We start from the raw sequence: 19,557 nt of genomic DNA, 5'->3' as shown, positions 1-19,557 counted from the left end.
CCTGTGTGTGCGTGTGGGCGCGTGCCTGTGAGCGTGTCTGCATGAATGTGCCTGTGAGCCTGTGTGTGCGTGTGGGTGCGTGCCTGTGAGCCTGTGTGTGCCTGTGGGCGCGTGCCTGTGAGCCTGTGTGTGCCTGTGGGCGCGTGCCTGTGGGCGCGTGCCTGTGGGCGCGTGCCTGTGGGCGCGTGCCTGTGGGCGCGTGCCTGTGTGGGCGCGTGCCTGTGTGTGTGCGTGCCTGTGTGTGTGCGTGCCTGTGTGTGTGCGTGCCTGTGTGTGTGCGTGCCTGTGTGTGTGCGTGCCTGTGTGTGTGCGGGTACGTGCCTGTGAGCCTGTGTGTGCGTGTGGGCGCGTGCCTGTGAGCCTGTGTGTGCGTGTGGGCGCGTGCCTGTGAGCGTGTCTGCATGAATGTGCCTGTGAGCCTGTGTGTGCGTGTGGGTGCGTGCCTGTGAGCCTGTGTGTGCGTGTGGGCGCGTGCCTGTGAGCGTGTCTGCATGAATGTGCCTGTGATGTCAACGAGTGTGGTTCCACATTCTACCTATTTACTCGGCTTTCCTTACCCTCGGCCTGTCACCTTGTGGGGGGGGGGTTCCTGTCTTTTACCTGGTGCTATTTGCAAAGGTTTGAGGGCAGCATAATTCCCAGCAGGCCTGTTACACTCACGCACAAAAAACACAGTAATTCTCTGAGACCTGCTTAAATACTGTGTATCTAATCAGCTGTCTCCACTCTCAGAACTTAAACCATAAGCCTTTCCCTCCTGTCATGTGGTACATTGAGTATGTCCATCTCTTGCCATCTCTCCTAATAGGACTGTAATGATCTAAAGGAGGGTGACGTGTGACCGCTTCTTATAACTAAGCTTGTGGTTTAATTAAATTGTTAACAAGAAGTAGTGATTGCTAAGCAACCAGCCACCACCGCTCTGCAATAGACTTCCCAGACAGCCTGCAGAGCTGGTGTGGAAGCGGAGTGACAGGCCCGTCCCAGGTAGAGTTTGCGGTGGAGCTGCACAATCTGGATGTTAATATCAACATGTTAAGAACATGCAGTTGTCGCATGGCAAGAACTGCAATAGTCAGCTGGGTTAAGACAATTTATGCTAAAACATTTTTTCTCTGTCATAGGAAACAAAACCTGGCAAGCTTAGCAAAACGATTGTTCATTTTCAATATCTAGAAAATGTGAAGCCGTCGTTTACAGCTCCGATATCGCCATTCATGCTCACTCGACTCGGGCAGGCCCTGAATTCCGGCACTTGACTCATTTGTCAGAATTCCCGGTCCCGCATTGTCTGCTCAGGCAGCTCCATGCCAGACTAACCCAGTATCCGTGTCTTGTCGCCATAGCAGGACATTTTAATGGAGGCCGGTTGATGCACAGCTTTGATGTATGTGGTCTCTTTAGGCGTCAATTCGTTCAGAGCTTGAGCCTTTAAACTTCAAATTATCCATCTGAGAAAGTCTCACACCAACTTGTGTGTGAGGCTTGGAATTCTGGTAATCAATGGAGGCCCCTCTATGACCCTTAATCAGCAGTTTTCCTGTGTGGTTCATGTGTTGTTTTGGCCTCTGGGTTTGTGCCGTAACCCCCCCCCCCCCCCAATCTTGTCTAGGTGTACGCATGCTGGACGGGGAAGTGACTGACGTCGTTGAGGCCCAGTCTCTCAGCCTCAATCCCCAGCATATCCACATTTACAGTGCCAGTTGGGGCCCCGAGGATGATGGGAAGACGGTGGATGGCCCCGCCAAGCTGGCCAAAGAAGCCTTTCTGCGCGGCGTCACCGAGGTACAGAAATCCACCCCAAACGAACGACTGGGGCCATTTCCTGTCCCACTTGTATTTGAACCTCTATGCTGGTGTTTCCTGTCCCGGTCCTCAAGGCCCCCCCAGGCAGTTCTAATTTTTTTGCTTTTTTATTGACACACCAGTGTGTGATTTACAAAAAAACGGAGACACAAGTACATGCCGATGTGCCCAGAGTAAAATCTGGGGTTCATGTACAAATGACAATGTTTTATGTATAAGTATGAGTCTTTATGCTGACATGGATATAAACCAGACAAAATCAGTGACATGAAGACACTGGGAGGGATGCAAAATGTGACAGAGTAGTATACATTATGTATGTGTAAGAGGGACCCAGGTACGGTTATAGACCGGGGATTTGGTTTTATTGCAGGAACTGAGAAATTATTCCTTGAACAGGGGAAGAAAAAAATAAAAGATGAGCAAAGCCACATACCGCAGGACAAATGGGATTCGGAGCGAGACTGAAGTGCAGTGTTTACCTACAGTATATATGAGAAGCTTAGTGGATACGTTATAGCAGTACAATAGTGATGTTATAGTATTTAAAGCATACATATTAGCATGAATAACAAATGAAGAGAAGACAATAATGAAAAGGAAACAAGGTCTGACTTCCTAGAATAGCCTTTGAGTCAGATTCATTGGAATATAGCTTTACTGTCAATGTGCGATTTGTCAGCTGAGGTGACAGCTTCACCATTCACGATGGCTCCTTTTCTGATGTTGAATAGTGTGTTGCGTCTGTCCATTATTTCACGCCGTAACCGATCATTGTGGCCAAAGTCAGTACCTTTAAGTTCTTTACCGTGACAGAGAATAAGATCCTTATGTTTAAAACGCTAGAATTTATCAACAATCGGATGGGGACTATTGTAGGTTTTCCCTCTGCCGATTCAGTGGACGCAGTGAAAGGAGATGTTATTAGACGTCTCAGAAGGTATCTTGACCGTGACAGTAAGCGCCTTATTGTCAAGCATGAGTGATTCAATCTGCTTTTGCCTAAGTCCAAGGCTTTCTCACATAGACAGGAACTGTTTGTGAAGCTCAATCGACGTGATATGGGAATCCACAGTTGAAAGTTTTTCATTGGATAATAAAATGTCACTGAGGTCTGCAAAGGAAGGGGGTTTATCTGGAGGAGATGATGTGCTACAATTGGGAGAACTGGTTGGACGAAGTCTCTCAGCTTTGCCTTTAATGTCCACAGTCCTCCAAAAATCTGAAGTTTGGTTACTGATGACTTACTTTAAATAGCAGAAACCCAAAGAATGACCACCATAACAAACAATGAGAACACGAACAAAAAGCGTCATCCAGATGTTATTAGTCTAGCAGAAGGCTGCCATTTTTGGTCTGGCACCACACCTCGTGAAAATCGAGGTTAGTCTGATGTTACTGCGCTGCCCTCTTTCTGAGTGGTGCGGCGAATCTGCCAACAGGTCATTCAAATTGCTGAGAAATGTCACCCGAGAAGAATTTAAGGTGCTAAAGATATTAAAGCGTTTTTTTTTAAAGACATTCTGTGTTTTGAAGGAAATGTCAGTTTGAAGTGGTTCTCTGACTTGTGGCAGCACTTTACTCTTGAGAAGCTGTTGCTGAAAGTCATTATTACTGCTGAAAGTCACTATTCAATTAAAAGGTTTCCGAACACTAGTTCTAGATGTTTCGGTTGTCCTGTGGCCATTAAAGCACGTTGACTTCAGGTCATTGCGTCCTCAGAACCTATGGACCTTAGAACCTGCCCGCTGGGTTTGGGCCAGATGTGCAGTGGGCTTTGTGCGGTCTCGTAGCAGGACAAGCACAAATCTGAAGGGGTTTGATAGGGGAAATGCCTCTGGATGGCTTACAGAGGTGGAAATGGCAGACTTTGTATTAGGCTAATGTCAGGCTGTTTGCTTGTGAAATTGTCCCTATTGTGCCTGACAAAAATGAACTTCCTCGTGTTCAAATGTTTTCCCAAGTGTAAGAATAATGAGGGATGAGAGATGCGGCGAGGTTGGTCCGAGTCTCCCCCGCAGAAAGCATTTACAGGAACATCGCCCCCGTCCCCTAAGCCCCTCCCATACTCGGGCAGGTGTGTAATCAGAAGGCAGGCCGACGGGATGCTGCTCGTGCGCTCTTTGCTTTTATTGATGGTGCTGTGCTTCTCTTTAGGTCTGATCAAAGGGATGGGGGGGGCGTGGCCTTCTTTTGCACAAAGGGTTGAGCCATCAACGTTTCGAGCCGACAATTTCGTCAGTTGAAATGGTGAAACTGAATCTCACACATAAACACACACAGGATAAATTCTAGTGGGGGGGAGGGGTTGGAAATTTATTCCTCTTCTGTGTTTACGGATGTAAAAACTTGAACCAAAGCCATATCTCGGCAGCCATCGGTCATTTTTATGTTGTTTAAACACTGTGACATTTAATAGGCTATTAAAATATGTATAGTCTTAGTCAAAATGTGCATAAATCGCTACATGTTTGGCACATTATTATTATTTTTAGCAGACCTTGAGTTGTACCTTATAGCTTGTGCTTAATGTTGAGCATGGAAGACTTGGGGTAATGAAATGAGCCAAGTCACACTGAAATGATATGCCTGAATTGACCTAATGGTTCTGGGGGGGGGGTTACTGCATAAGTGTCCTGTCCCCACCTGACTTTCGGCACCCCCCTTGGTCCCACAGGGTCGTGGCGGCCTGGGCTCCATCTTCGTGTGGGCATCGGGCAACGGTGGCCGCGAGAGGGACAGCTGCAACTGCGACGGCTACACCAACAGCATCTACACACTGTCCATCAGCAGCAGCACCCAGAGCGGCAACGTGCCCTGGTACAGCGAGGCCTGCTCCTCCACGCTGGCCACCACCTACAGCAGCGGCAACCTCAACGAGAAGCAGATCGTGAGTATTGCAGCCTGCAGGGCTTCTCGTAGAAGGCCCGCCACACCTGCTTCTCCGGGTGTGCGATGAGTGGGATGCAAACTGCCAGCTTCACCTGCCACCATAAGCCCTGCTAGTGCCCTGTTCCACACCACGCGGCTGCCCCTACCTTAGGCCGTATGCCCCCTGGCCAGAGACCAGCACCATGGCCTCTTTGGGTTTCTGCTGCCGGAGCGGAACCTCTGACCTACTGAAGGCTGCTGGTTCAACTTTATTTAAAGCCTCGTGCTCTAAATAAAAGTCCCTTGTGCAGAGAGGAGCTGCAGGTTGTGGCCTTAGGAAGAAGAGTCTCTGCACAAACCATCTGCAGCTTCCCGCCCTGCATGGAATATTCCGGTCTACGTAGGAACACGTTACGTAAATCCCCTGGGAGGTATATTATGGATGCTTTCCTCATCCCTATCTAAATAGCCCCCGAATAAAGTGGGTCGTACCTAAAAGTGTGAAATCCTTCAGTGTTTAGATGGACTTTGATGTCATCTTCTGCATTATTTCCCCATCGGCCCACTTGAGTAGGACTGAAGGTGCTTCTTTGAACGTCAGCTGAGTTGCACGCCCCTGGGCTTAGCTCAGTCGCCAGGAATACTGGCATTTCTATATTTTTTTTTGTAGCTCCTGTCCTGACTGGGTGATTCTGCCCCCAGGGCTCTTGTCTCTTGAGCCCCTGCCTTCTCCTACATGGCCACATCCCACGCGGTCTGCCCCCCCCCCCCCCCCAGTCATCTGTTTCGACGGGGCTGTTCACGATCACATTGTCATTCCCAGGTCACCACAGACCTGAGGCAGAAGTGCACAGACTCGCACACAGGGACGTCCGCTTCCGCCCCCCTGGCCGCTGGCATCATCGCATTGGCTCTGGAAGCCAAGTAAGTACAGAAATTGGGAGGGGGGGTCGTCTGCAGCCTCTACTGGCCAGAGTCATGTTGAAGGGAACAAAAAACAGAAGAATCTGAAGAAGTGTCGCCTTGTGGCACAAAGCTGAGGGCATGAGTGTTTTTAACTGGAGGGGAGGTTACGCCCCCCCCCCCCCATGTTATTCTCCGATGAGCAGGTGAGCTTTTCACCGTGAGCACAGAGGCATATGGTTATGAAACGCTTCCTTTAATTCCCCTTTGTTAAATCTCTCTGTCTCTGTCTGGCTTTGCTAGCCTGAAGGTGACCTTCTTGTGGAGGACAGCATGGCCTCCCGTTTCAGGCTCTCAGTTCTGCTCACTCTCCTCGTTTCCCTGCAGCAAGAACCTCACCTGGAGGGACATGCAGCACCTGGTGGTTCGGACGTCCCGGCCCGCCTACCTCACCACCAGCGACTGGAAGACCAATGGCGTGGGCCGCAGAGGTACTGCAGGGGACCACCGCTATGGAAGTGCTGGTCCCATAGGGTGGTCTTGGGTTTTGAGCTTTTGTTTCTTCATTGACACATTGTGCTGTGATCCCTGGCTGCACTCTCCATCACTGTCTCTCTCTTACCAGTGAGCCACTCCTACGGTTACGGGCTCCTGGATGCCAGTGCCATGGTGGCCCTGGCTCATAACTGGACCAGCGTGGGCCCCCAGCAGAAGTGCGTGCTCTCCATGGTGTCTGAGCCCCGGTGAGTATGACAGGCGTGCACCATTGGCACCTTGACCCCACTGCTCCCTGTGCTAATCTGTACAGACTTCCGAACCCAGGAGTGCTGCCCACCTCAGACTTCATCTGCGTGGATTTATGGCCTTTATCTATGCTGAAAGGTGCTGATATTTGCATAGAAAAACAGCCTCGGCTAGCACTAGCATAAATGTATAATTTTACAGCCTAGCACTAAGTAAATAGACTGTAGTGGTCCTCAAGGGACGTGCTAGGTGTGGTGATAGGTGGCTTTTTGGCTGCCTGTTGAAAACTAAGTGGTGCTGCTCTGAGCAGAGTGACTCAGATTATTTTGCTCTGGAGGGAGCATATCTCTCTACCACAGCGAGCAAGTGCTGGTGGAAACCATAGCGTTCATGCACTCCTCTTTTGTTTACTGGTTTGGTAGCCTCTCGCCCGCCTCTAAGCCCACAGCAGCATCCGCTAAGCCCCCACGTTTATTTTGTCCAGAGCTGGAGTTTAGTGCTGGTTCTGAGAAGTCAGTGAGATCAAAGGCCCTCCGGGTTGGAAGCCAAACTGCTTTTGCTGGTTCAGTGTCACTGGGATTTAGTGATTCTTTGCCAGGCTGGTGGACTCCCCAGCCCCCCAGCCCTGTCTGTGTGGGCCTCATTGTCCTGGGCTATTTGACACCCTCCCCTTCCACGCGGTAGCGCAGCTGACGTGTTCAGCCTATTGCCTCGACTGCCAGCCTCTCCTTGGGCAACCCACGTGAATGTTCTCACATGTCGGCGTTTCCTCGCTGCGGCAGGAATATTGGCAGCCACCTCGTGATCACGAAGAGCGTGGATGCATGCTTTGGGATGCCCAACTATGTGAAGTCCCTGGAGCACGCCCAGGCAGAGCTCACCTTGTCCTACAACCGGCGGGGGAACCTGGCCATCTACCTGGTCAGCCCCCAAGGGACTCGCTCCACTCTGCTGGCCCCCAGGTAGGTTGTATCATAGGCTCGCCTCTGCTGCGCATTTAATCCATCTTCATACACTACATTTCCCAGAATTCACTGTCAGCTATGGTGGAGTTTTGAAGATGCATAAACGATAAAGGTTGAATATTCATTCATTCAAGAAAATTAAGCACAACACAAATAAGTGTTTCTAACTGCATTTTTAATACACCTCATTTATCTGTGAGATAAATGTAGTAGTTTTATACGTATCACTGTCGGAGAGCTTAGTGCTTATGGTTGTCGGGGGACGTGCCCTTCCTTTTGAAGGACCACCCCTCCAAGCCCCACAGATCCTGGCCTCCAGCTGAATGCATTGTTATGCTGCTCGATTTTAAAGTGGTGCTTTTCCATCGATATAAAAAGACCATAACCAATCGCCCATCCCCATCCCCTCCCCCAGGCCTCATGATTACTCCTCAGAGGGTTTTAACGAGTGGGCCTTCATGACCACACACTCGTGGGATGAGGACCCTCGGGGGGAGTGGACGCTCGAGATCGAAAATGTTGCTGGGACCAGTGACTATGGTAAGGGGACTGTACCATAAACTGCTGGGGACGGGGGGGTATCTGCTCAAAAACGGTGGCTCAGTATAAGGCTGGCGCTCCGAGTCCTCACTGGATGTGGGTGGGGGTCAGTGACTGCTGGTGCTTCACGCCTCTAAGCAGGACTGCCGTAACGAGCCACAGAAACGGGTCGTCCCCGATGCTCCTTTGTTCCCTTTTATGACCGGACGCGGCCCAGTTGGTGTGGCCTTTATACCAGCTTGTAAATCAAGTGAATTAAATTTCCTGAAGTAAATCAAGAAGGAGCAAGGGGCTCTAGACCCGGCCCCTGTCAGGACTCCGCCACTGCCACAGCAGTAAATCTGGGGGAGTCGTGCAGGCCGCGTTTGTGGCGTGCTACACAACTCACCATTCTTACCCCGTTCCGTTAGACACTGCGGAGCGAGGCAGAGTGACCCATTTTACTTGAAACGTTGCGATGTCCTTCGCTAAACCTTCTCGCTCTTGTAATCACGGGCAGCAAATGAGCTCACTCCTCCTGGGTAGGACGGTGCTCTCCCGTAATGGACGTCCTGAAGTGCCGTCGTCAATACTAACCTTGTATTTTCCTTGATGCAATGACTTTTGTCCTTTGGGGAGTTTCTCCTCCGAAGGAATGAGATCTCCTAATTAGATTTGACTCCACCTTAAGCCTTTAAATAACTGGGCCCCCGCCCCCAGCCGCTAAGTGACTGTGTTCTCTGTCCCGGGTCCCGCAGGGACACTAACACAGTTCACGCTCGTCCTTTATGGCACTGACCCGGACTCCACTGACCTCTCTGGACTGGACGTCAGCCAGCCCGTGAATCACAGCTGCAAGACCTTTGATGCTGATCAGATGTGTATTGGTGAGTATCCCCTGTGATGTCAGCGAAATCGTTGCTCAGAGACCGCTGCGGTAAAGATCTGGGCTTGAAGCTGTGGCAGGCTCTCTGGTCCACCACCATCAAGCTGGGAGCTGAGTGGCACGTCGACAACTGGCTCTCCCCACCTCCCTGCCACCTCGCTGTGCCCGCCAGTCCTGCTCTGCCCGGTCTGTCCACCCTCGTCATTAACAGGGCACGAGCTGGGCACAGCAGATGCTGTCTAGCCTGCTGACCAGGGCTAAGAGGGGGGGGGGTGGGTGTTTCTGAACAGCATGGCGGGGAGGAGAGGTACCTAATAGGCTGCTGGGCGGTAGAGAATTTTCCAGATCTTTTAATTCTGTTCTAATGATCTTAGAAGGGCCCCGTGAATCTCTCCTTCCAGTGCATTAGCATCCACCTCTTTCATCTCTAGAAATCCCTGCAGAGTCTGTCACGCCCCCTGCGGCATGTGTCATGGAGCCGGAGCTCATAACAAGTGGCCAAGATCAGGCTGAGCTTCATGGTGGCCGCCTGCTCTTAACGATGCCCGTCTCCCGGCGCGCAATGAAACGTCCCACACCACGCCTGACTCCGCTGTCTATCAGACCGTATGATACTGACCTCCGATTCCTTGATGTCATTCCCCGGTTCAGGGACATGTTGAAACGTTCCGCGAGGCGCCATCCCTGATTATCAGTGCACCGGGTGTGTTTTCAGCAAGTTCTGTGCTGCAAACTTCACATTTGAGCTGTGGGTGTCCCTGTCTCTCCTTCATACCTTCATGTCCTCCATCAAGACGCTAATATAGACGCTCCCCAGGTTACCATAGTTCAACTTTACAATGGTTATTCAATAAATTACATGAGATATTCAACACTATTGTAAAATAGGCTTTGTTGACGATTCTGCCGAACTGTAGGGTAATGTACATGGTCCAAGTATATTTAAGGTAGGCTAGGTTAGGTTTTGATGTTTTAAGTTAGGAGTATGGTATTAAAATGCATCTTCACCTTACGATAGGTTGATCGGAACGTAACCGCATTTTAACCCAGAGAGCATCTATAGACTTGAGTGACTCCCACCCATTCTTAACATGCTTAAATATGGTTGAGTTAAGAATTTACCCAGTACCCCCCCCCCCCTCCGTGTAGATGGTGAACTTCACTGTAGTATTTTTATGCTCAAATTATTAAAGGAAAAACCTCAGGAATGAAACGAGCAAAAATTTTCCATGTAGAAAAACAGCCTCCCGCCCCCCCAATGCCCACCCCCCCCTTCTCCTCCCTCCATCCTGAGACAGACCAAGAGAAGCAAAGTCGTTAGTGGCAGAGACGACCAGCGCACCCCTCCCAGGGGCAAACGCAGAGGGAGAGCGGAGCGGAGGGGAGGGGAGGGAAAAAACCCAACCCTACCAAATCTTAACCCACTCTGAGGCGTGAAGCCATCTTTGAATAGTTGTAAGGCAAATAATTTGTTAATCTGGGATACAAGCAACTTCAGAAATACGAGTGTAGAAAGTGGACTTCCAGACGGACACAATTGCAAGGTCCAGAGGTTTCCAGCAGGGGGCTAAAGGCAGCTTAGCTGCAATGGAGGCCGACATCAGAAGCCCCCTCTGGCTGCGAGGCAGGGAAAGAGGAGAGGTCCAGGAGGAGAAGGGCTTTGGGGGATAAAGGAATGGGGGAGGAGAGAATGAAGGAGAGCGATTTAGCAACTGCAAAAATAAGTAAAGCTAACTAGATGTTCCAGATTTTGGGAGGCTTAGATTTAGTGTAAACTCAGAAGGTTGCTGGTTCAGGTCCCAGAAAGGCCCCTTCCTGATTAAACACAGTGCTTAATCTGTAAAACCTGCCCCCGAACATGAGCTGAGGCCCTTGTAAATTTAGTGATTGCAGGATTCTGTGGTCATTCTGCTCACTGCTTCTCCTGGCCTCTGCGCGTCATGCTCACAGACCCTTTCCCCCCCCGTGTTTGTTTCTCTTCAGAGTGTCGTCCAGGCTACATCCTCTTCAGGGAGACCTGCGTGACGGCCTGCCCTCCCGGCTTCACCGCTGCTGCCCAGACCCTGGACTTTACCCTGGACAACAACGTGGAGCCGCACTCTGTCCAGGCCTGCCTACCCTGCCACGCGTCCTGCCTGACCTGCAGCGGCCCCCACCACACTGACTGTCTCTCCTGCCCGCCGCACAGCCACCTGGACCCCAGCTTTGGCAGCTGCCTGCACCAGAACCAGATACAGCGCGAGTCTCCGGGTGTCCTGGAGAGACTCCCCAACAGCAGGGGCCTTGCCGAGCCGGGGCTGTCCTCCAGCCTGCCCGCGGTCGCAGCCGTGCTCAGCTGCACCTTTATCGTCGCCGCATTCGTGGGCATCTTCGCTGTACTGCAGCTTCGCTCCAGCGGTCCGGGGAAACTCCACCACATGATGGAGAACGGGGCCGGTGTCCGGGTGGGTTTTGGCCTGGGAAGGGGCCGGATGGTGTCTTACAAGGGAATCCCATCCATGTGGAGGGAGGAGGATGGCCTCTCGGAGTCTGAGAATGATGAGTTTGACAGTCACAGCGAGAGGACTGCCTTTATCAAAACACAAAGTGCTCTTTAACCCCCTCTTGCCTCTTGATACCCCCTCCTGCAATGTCTCTGCTGCCTTCTGTGTCCCCACCACTGCCCCACCCATTTTCCTCCTGTCTCTGTCATCTGCTGGGTGGCTCTCATTCATCCCCCCCACATGGTGTGATGGAAAAGGCTCCCCTTTTTCCTTCCGTCCTCCTGCTCCCCTCTGTGATCCCCCAGCTCGCCTGGCCGTCATACTCTGAGCTGATCTGTAGCCCATGCTAATGGTTGGACAGGAATTCCACGTCTCAGGGTCTCGTTCCTTATTCCCCTTGGTCTTTGTCCTTGTGGGACAGAAGTCCAGTAATAATATGGAGACTCTCCAACTCATGGCCAACCATTATTTTTCGCATCAGGTTTAGGACAGATGCCTTGTAAGAGGTGTGATTCTCAGAGGGCAGGGCTTGTGATACATCCCATTCAGTCTAGCCGATAAAACCTTAATCCATCCCTTGTATGTTAAACAAGCCTTTGATCCACCAAACCTCCATCAGGCCTCTGGGAACCTTCTTGAACTTGCCTGTTAGGCTGTTGGCACCAGTGGTTTGCTGCTGCCCAGGGCGGCTTCATAAGATCCCACCGCGGTGCCATTGCTTTTGTAATTTTCTCCCTCCTCCAGATACTGGTTGAGGAATGCCTGAACCAAACTGATTCTTCCTTTTAAGGGTCCCTCAGTGGCTGAGTGGCCCAGGAGGGTCTGCTAGTGGTTAGATGGAGCGGAGGGTCCCAGCTTCTGCCAGATATCCCAAAGCAGCATCTGGGATGGCAGATGCAGCAGATTTGGTTTCCTGTTGTACGGGGCGAGTAGTGTGGCTACATTGGGTGCCCAGGGTTGCTGAAATTCACTTGCATTCATTTCCTGAATCTGAAGTGTTCACTCTGAGGTTTGTGGTGGAGTGTTTTTTTTTTTTTTTTTTTTTTGTGACATTGACCAGAACACTACAGCAAACTTCATTTGAATATCTATAGATGGGCACTGTGGTTTCTTTCTTTCTGAGATGCATGTCACTGTTTTGCTTCCTGTTTCAATCATCTGCCTACAATCTTCTTTGGTCATTTTTCTCAGAAGATGAATTGGTCGTTTCCCCTCCACCCCGTCCCTAGTAGATGAACACTGTCAGCTCTATTCTGACAGCCATGCATCTCCGACAAGATGCTGAGAGACCTTTTGTGTGCAATACTTCTTTTTTTTTTTTTAGGACCTACGGAGCTGCTGCAGTGGATGAGCCCATAATGTTAAGCCTTTGGGGAAAACAGATGTGAACGATGAATGAAAACCTGTTCTGGTCTGAAGAGTTTTTTTTTCTAGAAACAGTCCGTTCTGCTGGGTTGCTGAAGATGGTGTCTTATCTTCCTGCTGTCTTTAATGCTTCATGTAGTGAATTGTCTATGCATCATGTCATCTTCACCATGAGCTGAGGTTTATGATTATTATTTAAATGAGTTGATTTATGGTATGCAATGTTTTTGGGGGTGGGTGATTTCGGGAATGAGCTGCCCCTCTGTCAGTCTTGTGCAATCAAACACGGACCTAAATATAGCCGTAGACATCACCTGAATGTGCTATTCACCAGGAATGTTTCACTGCTAAATGTTTCCCATCATGAAGTCCAGCTCCAGTTCATACCAGAACTTGTACAATTCAAGCAATATTTGCCTTCACTAAGACAGATTTGTCTTTGTGTGGGTACGACATGTATCATTGCCAAAGCTGGTTAGGAACTTTATCTAAACAGAACTGGACCATTGTACCAGATTGCTGAACTGCATACTTTTATAGGATTACGTGCTGTTTAAATAGTTAATTTAAAGCAACAGTTAGGTAATAAACTTTAAACTTTTAGTTCGACACACTGCAGCTGCGAGTGAGGAGGCGCCCTCTACAGGCTGCCTCCGTTGCAGCAGCAGAACTTAATAGTGATTGCTAGTAGCATACAGTATGGCACGGGGGAATTAGCGAAGACATTAATTTGGCAGAATCGAGCCCCATGTTATAGTTTCTGAACAGACTCGATAGTTTGGAGACGCTGGTGGTAATGGAGACCCGGTTGAGCTTCTGGGTCCCTTGCTGGCTCATTCCGATACCAGTGACCCTTGGTGTACATGTTGATCAGACTGTATGATACTGACCTCCGATTCGTTGATGTCTGTCCTCATTCCCCGGTTCAGGGACATGTTGAAACGTTCCGCGAGGCGCCATCCCTGATTATCAGTGCGCCGGGTGTGTGTTCAGCAAGGTCTGTGCTGCAAACTTCGCATTTGAATAGCTGAAAATCTCTGGATGACAGAGGCGGTTGCGTCAGGGGCTCTGTGGCACTCTGGATGTCCACCCATTGTAATTCGGCTGACCTCGGTCTTAAATGGCAAGGTCGATAGCCTTTTGGTAATCTGTACCTCTGCAGTAAAGAGCTGTAGTCGATACAATTTATGGATGAATGCCTGAGATGGAGAAAATCCTAAATGCCTATTTTTGTACACTCTTCCTTTTTCTGGTGTTCCCTTTTCCCTATCTTTATATCTAATTGTACACACATAGATGTGTGTAGTGCATTCAGTCTTGTAATTTAAAAATTATTTTGCTTGTCTTTAATTTTCCCATTTTATTTAATTGATGTCAATATGCAGATTAAATAGATTATACACAAAAAAATAAATAAAATCTATGCAAACCTATATGTTTCTCTTCAATTGTTCAAACGTGTCTTTTGTTGTAAGGGACCGCTGGAAATGTTTTGACAGACCTGATATTCGAGTTGAAGTGGCTGTGTTGCTAGCGCCGACAAAGTATTGCATGGAACTTAACAAACAGAAAGCGACGTACCGCAATAGTGCGCCCCAGAAGCGGGAATTGAAAGTCTTACTAAACCTTTCTGTGCTGTACCACATATATGTATACATATGCGCTTCAGACGGCGATTTTCAGTCCAGTGAGGTGAGCTCGTCCTTGTACTAGGTAAACACATTTTGTAATTCTCGACCAACTAATCGGACTGGTTTGTAAATATAAATTTTAAGTTGGTATCCGTTATAGAGATGGCATCTGCACACTGCAGATTTCAAAACGACCCTAACACCAACAGTTCGACTTATATCAGTCATCGATTAATTTTAATTCTGTCATTTGTAGGTAGTTCGTTCGGTCGTTTTTTACCACCTCTATTTTTGGCCCTATATATTAAAAAAGTTTATATTATCCGCCCCTTTAATCGAACCGAAATATAAGATCAAAGGGGAAATATCATCGTAAAATTTAGGCCTATATATTCTATTCCCAGTACCTCTATCTGATTTTACTCCAGATTCCATTATACCCAACCTCCGATTTATAAAAATGAGCTGTAAGATATGTACCAGCCTGGATATCTGGTTAGGAACCTGAAAACATCTTGTTTGTAAGTTTAAAACCTAATTTGGGGTTCTACTGCTATATCCTGGGGTATGAGGTGCTCGTTTTTCATTTATTTAGGTCTTCTGTAAATGTCCAGTGGCATAAATGGTTTTAAAAGTTCATACATAGGAATTATCATAAATAATAAACTTAATTTGAAACCCAAGCATTTTACTGCGGATCAATCACACCGATACTGTGCCGCCCTAGAGTGACGCAAATGATTATTGATCGCAAACAGGTTCGGGAAGAAATTTGGGATGGAGCCGAGCGTGCGGATGTCCCGGATGAAACCACCCCCTAGGTAGATCTAAACCAATATTATGTAATATCGGTGTCTCCAAAAGCCTTAAAGTGTTTTTGATTTTCAGTTTTACTTCCCCGATGTTCATTTGGGACCAAAATGTTTTACTATTTCCTCATTACTACATGAAATTGTGCTCCAGTGGCATTTCCCAGCCGAGGACCTACACACCCTGCTGAAACTTCACTTCCTGTTCTTAGTGCACAGCGGCAGTAAGTGCACTGGCTTACCAAGTTTTTTTTTTTTTATTACGCATGTTGTGCATTTCCCCCATATGTTCTAGACCTTAATTGCTCTCCAGTTATTTTGACATGACCGGAAGCAAATCTGGAAGAAGTTCGTCCGAAATAGAAGATAATTTACACTATAGAGGTAACTGAGGTGAGTACCGTGTGTCGATTTCTTATAGCTGTCAGTGTCGTTTAAAATTACGTCTTGCTTTGTTTACTGCACAAAGCAGGCACAATCATCCTTAAAATGTACGTGAACTGATTTTGGTAGAAGTAAACTTGATCTTTAATTAGCATGATCTTAAAAAATGTCATTATTGTGGATAAGGCGTCAAATTTGTCCGTTTAAAATTGAATTTAATGATGGATTAAATATTACACTATTCCGAGTTTTCCTGGTTGTCACATAAAACCCCGCGTAATTTGCTTTCGAGTTACTTATCTTCACTATTCCTTTGTCTTTCCCGTTTTCCATTTGATTGTCTCTAACGAAATACGCGACAGAGTTGCTAACCCTGTTTTTATGTACAACTAGTAATCATGTAAAAGTTGGCTTTCGTGAAGATTAAAATAAGTTGAATTTACCGGTAACAGAAAGCAGTGGAGCTTCTGCCATTCGTACCACTTTGGATTTTTTTCAACTGCTTTTATCTGAAATAGATTACGAAAAATTGAGCGTGGTTATGATAAGGGAGAGTGATTGGTGAATGCCATTTTATCAATAGATCAATGGATTGCGGACCTTTTGACTGATAGTTTGGCAGAGTTAATCATAATGTGCAGTATCGGGCTTAATGTGTGAATTGCACATGATATTGTGATAATACAGAATTGGGTTATATGAATATAACCTAGACTATTAATTTCAGGTTTTCTGTTATCATTCAGTTGTCTGCCGGTTTCAATCACGTTTTACCCAGCTTTAGCCTATAAATACACGATGTTATATTAACGCGCTGCTAGATATCTAGCATAGAAATGCAGCTACGCACAGTAACAGCAGAACGGCGTATTGTTCCGTCAGTAAAAAGACCGGTGCGCTGGGCTCCGGAGATTACACACCCGGAGGCTTGTGAAATGTGCTTTACTTAATCCACCCCCCGCCATAAATGTTCAGCTTCGCAAATAAAACTGGACAAATGTTAACTATGTCCTGCGTAACGCATTATTCTATGCAAATGTTTAACAAGCAGTCAAGAAGAGATGGTTTTGCTTGCATTTCATAGTCCTGCACTCTCAAAAGACTTCTCGATACAATCCTCCAAGGCGCATAGTTATTTGAGTTTGTGAACTACATATATCGTTGCCGATGTAAATAGAGATGCTTGAAGTCTAAAAAAATGCCACTTGGTTCAAAATAGGAGCTGCACGGTTATAATTATGTTTTGTCTCTAGTCCAGTCAAATGATGTGTTAACACGCTAGTGTTAAGTAGAGTCATAGTTTAGCTGATTTTGCTGTTTTTGTTTTGTCAGTTCGCACTGCTGTTAGCTGGAGCTTCCTGTGTGACCCGCAGTACCCCTCGCAGTCGGCATGGGGTTCGGAAAGGAGTTTTGGTGTCCTCAGGCCCACAGTGCAATCATGCGGCTCCAGGACTCCGAGCTACGGGTCATGGAGACCATGAAGAAATGGATGAGCCAGCGAGCCAAGAGCGACAAGGAGTTTTCCGCACAACTACACCAGATGTCGGTGCTGGTGGAGAAGCTGGAGGGCCCCTTTGGAGGGGGGGTGGACTACATCAGCCAGTTTAACAAGGTGCAGTAAGTGCTTTGGGAGGAGCTGGTCACACGGTCGGCCATGTCCCCTTTTGCGCACATGATACGGTCTGATTTAGCATAAACATTTGGGCGGCCTTCCTCCGAAAAGCTCCCAGCTCATTCACACTGTAGACAGGAGAACATTTCCATCTTAATCTTGTTAATCAAATTAGCATTCACACTTTTTTTCCCCAAGCACACATTTTCAGTATTATCTTCCAGCCGTTTATTATGTGTAACAGCATATGTCTTAGTCATGTCGGGTGCTTGTCCTGCTTAAATAAAATTAAAAAGTAATTGCAATGCGTGATCCCTCGAATAAGCGTCGAGAGCTCAGCACGGCATCTAAACCCTAAAACACTTTTCCAGCCTAAAATCTGGAGGATAATTGGAAAAAAAGCAACATTCTGTCTGCTTATTAATGTCCACACACAGAAATGGAAGCAATGCATGTATAACTTTAGAAAAACTGCCTTTGAATGTGAGCGTGGTGCTAAAACCACATTGCAGCAGCGTGATCAGAGACACACATCGAAGCATCGCGGTAATCAGACATGTTGCTGCCTCACACCGTCGATGGTGACAGGATGCTTTCTTAATCTCCGACTAAGCCACCAGTACTCGTTTTAAAGTAGTTGGTTATATAAAATGAGAATGAAGAGAAAGAGGAAGCTGTCAGAGAGCAGTTCATTTGCAGGGAACAGGTTTCAAGCAATACCGTTTAAATAGAATCAATTTACCTTATTTAACTCGATTAAATGTAACAGACATTATGGCTCCTAAACATAACAAAACTGCAAAATCAACAGCCTCTGACCCCTCCCGGGATCACAGCCAGCCCCCACGAGTTTCCCAGATCCATCCAACTGACCCGAATTAACCCCTCTGACTAGGTGAGCAGTCTAATCAGGGGTCAGCTGGCTTTCATTACCTGAGGTGTCTGTTGGCACGGAGTTGTGATCTGTTGCTATGGAGACGGCGTAGGTAACCTGTATCCAGGCACCAGACCACAGTGGCCATCGGCATGGATGCTGTTGGGACTGATTTACGTAGAGATTATTCATACATTGAAATCTTTATCCCTGAAAACTTTGTTCCTGTTTATTTTGCTTACACTGATTAAAATAATAATATAACCTAGAATTGAGGATACAGAATAAGATGGTAGTATTTTCACATTTTCGTAAACTATTATGCTCATTCATTTTTGGTGAAATAATTATTTTGCACATATGCATATAAACAGGTCTCCCACCTAGAATATTGTGTGCAGGTTTGGTCACCATACCTTAAGAAGGACATTGCTGCCTTAGAAAAGGTGCAACGGAGGGCTACGAGAATGATTCCTGGTCTTAGAGGAATGTTTTATGAGGAGAGGTTAGCTGAGCTGAATCTCTTTAGCCTTGAGCAAAGGAGACTAAGGGGGGGCATGATCCAAGTCTATAAGATTCTAACGGGTCTGGATGCTGTTCAGCCAAATGGCTACTTTAATATTAGTTTAAATACTAGAACTCGTGGCCATAAGTGGAAATTAGCGGGAGAACATTTTAAAACGAATTTGAGGAAGCACTTCTATACACAGCGTGTAGTTAGAGTATGGAATAGTCTTCCTGCTAGTGTAGCGGTAGCTAAAACCCTGGGTTCCTTTAAATCAGAGCTAGATAAGATTTTAACAACTCTGAGCTATTAGTTAAATTCTCCCCAAACGAGCTTGATGGGCCGAATGGCCTCCTCTCGTTTGTAAATTTCTTATATTCTTATGTAACGGTTTGTCTCGAACCTGAATTTTGTGAAGTTAAAGTGCTTACTGGACACATCTTTATCCCTCAACTCGTTTGCAGATTATTTTAACTGAGATGTTTACTGGCTTTGCTAGTTTACTTGAGGCTTCTGAGTTTTGGGTACTACAAGTTGTAGCTCACATTTAAGCAGGGTGTTTTTCTACAGTAATTTATGGCTTACACCTAACCTGGGGCGTGTATCACGAAGCAGGATTTCATGCTTAGCCAAATAACTTGCCGGATATAATGGATTCTGGGCTAAATGTAAGCAAACAAAGATAAAGTCCCGGCACAGAGCAGGTTTAAGTGCAAGCTTAAGGGACAAAACGGGCGTAAGTCCCACTCGATTGCCAAAAACCGTGCAGTATATGCAAACCACCCTGTCATCGAAAATATGGGCTGTGAGAGTTGCCCTTTAAATGACACGGAAAGGTGACCAAAGCTGACAAACCCAGAGTCATCCACTGTCGTGGTTCCATGTAACACAGATCAGGGCAGTCGATGGTTTGGTGACTCAGCTCTGGGTGTGTAATACGTGTCAGTGCTGCGTTCCTGAGAAAGAGGTGTTTATATCTGATAGAATCCTTCGGAAGCTTATCATTAGAGATAGGAGACATTGGCGGCATAATTATTGCCTATATCACATGTTCACTGTTTCGGTTAAAAGATTAGTTTTTTGTCTCCTAACTGGTCCATGTCCCTGATTAGATCCTGAAACAGTCATTCTCCTTAAGGGAGGGCAGTGGTATCTTTTATATGAGATGTTTGAGGTTGATTTCTCAGGATCTCACATTTC

The 19,557-nt window shown here is 47.4% G+C and overlaps 2 protein-coding genes across 17 annotated transcripts in view; both read left to right on the top strand.

The window, feature by feature from the left end:
- The window catches only part of furina (furin (paired basic amino acid cleaving enzyme) a), a 69,337-nt gene extending 55,362 nt beyond the window's left edge, over positions 1-13,975 (top strand). For 10 of the 11 annotated variants that reach the window (XM_023814234.2, XM_023814232.2, XM_023814239.2 and 7 more), the window contains exons 8-16: positions 1,613-1,785; positions 4,484-4,696; positions 5,501-5,601; positions 5,968-6,071; positions 6,206-6,323; positions 7,107-7,286; positions 7,705-7,829; positions 8,567-8,695; positions 10,678-13,975. In XM_023814234.2, the coding sequence (XP_023670002.2) occupies positions 1,613-1,785; positions 4,484-4,696; positions 5,501-5,601; positions 5,968-6,071; positions 6,206-6,323; positions 7,107-7,286; positions 7,705-7,829; positions 8,567-8,695; positions 10,678-11,291 (1,757 nt within the window). In that variant the 3' untranslated portion in view covers positions 11,292-13,975. The remainder of the gene's footprint in view (positions 1-1,612; positions 1,786-4,483; positions 4,697-5,500; positions 5,602-5,967; positions 6,072-6,205; positions 6,324-7,106; positions 7,287-7,704; positions 7,830-8,566; positions 8,696-10,677) is intronic. The other variant, XM_023814243.2, reaches the window with a different exon arrangement.
- Positions 13,976-14,215: 240 nt separating this feature from the next.
- The window catches only part of fes (FES proto-oncogene, tyrosine kinase), a 15,577-nt gene continuing 10,235 nt past the window's right edge, over positions 14,216-19,557 (top strand). For 2 of the 6 annotated variants that reach the window (XR_011993747.1, XM_023814183.1), the window contains exons 1-2: positions 15,001-15,375; positions 16,699-16,978. Coding sequence is in view for 5 of the 6 variants with exons in the window: in XM_023814183.1 (XP_023669951.1) it covers positions 16,757-16,978 (222 nt within the window). In the remaining variant the exon portion in view is untranslated. The other 4 variants (XM_023814187.2, XM_023814185.2, XM_023814184.2 and 1 more) reach the window with 4 other exon arrangements.

This window comes from Paramormyrops kingsleyae, chromosome 11 (genome assembly GCF_048594095.1).
Source record: "Paramormyrops kingsleyae isolate MSU_618 chromosome 11, PKINGS_0.4, whole genome shotgun sequence".
NCBI lineage: Eukaryota > Metazoa > Chordata > Actinopteri > Osteoglossiformes > Mormyridae > Paramormyrops > Paramormyrops kingsleyae.
Note: the sequence above shows the minus strand (reverse complement) of the source record. Positions and strands in the feature narration are given on the sequence as shown.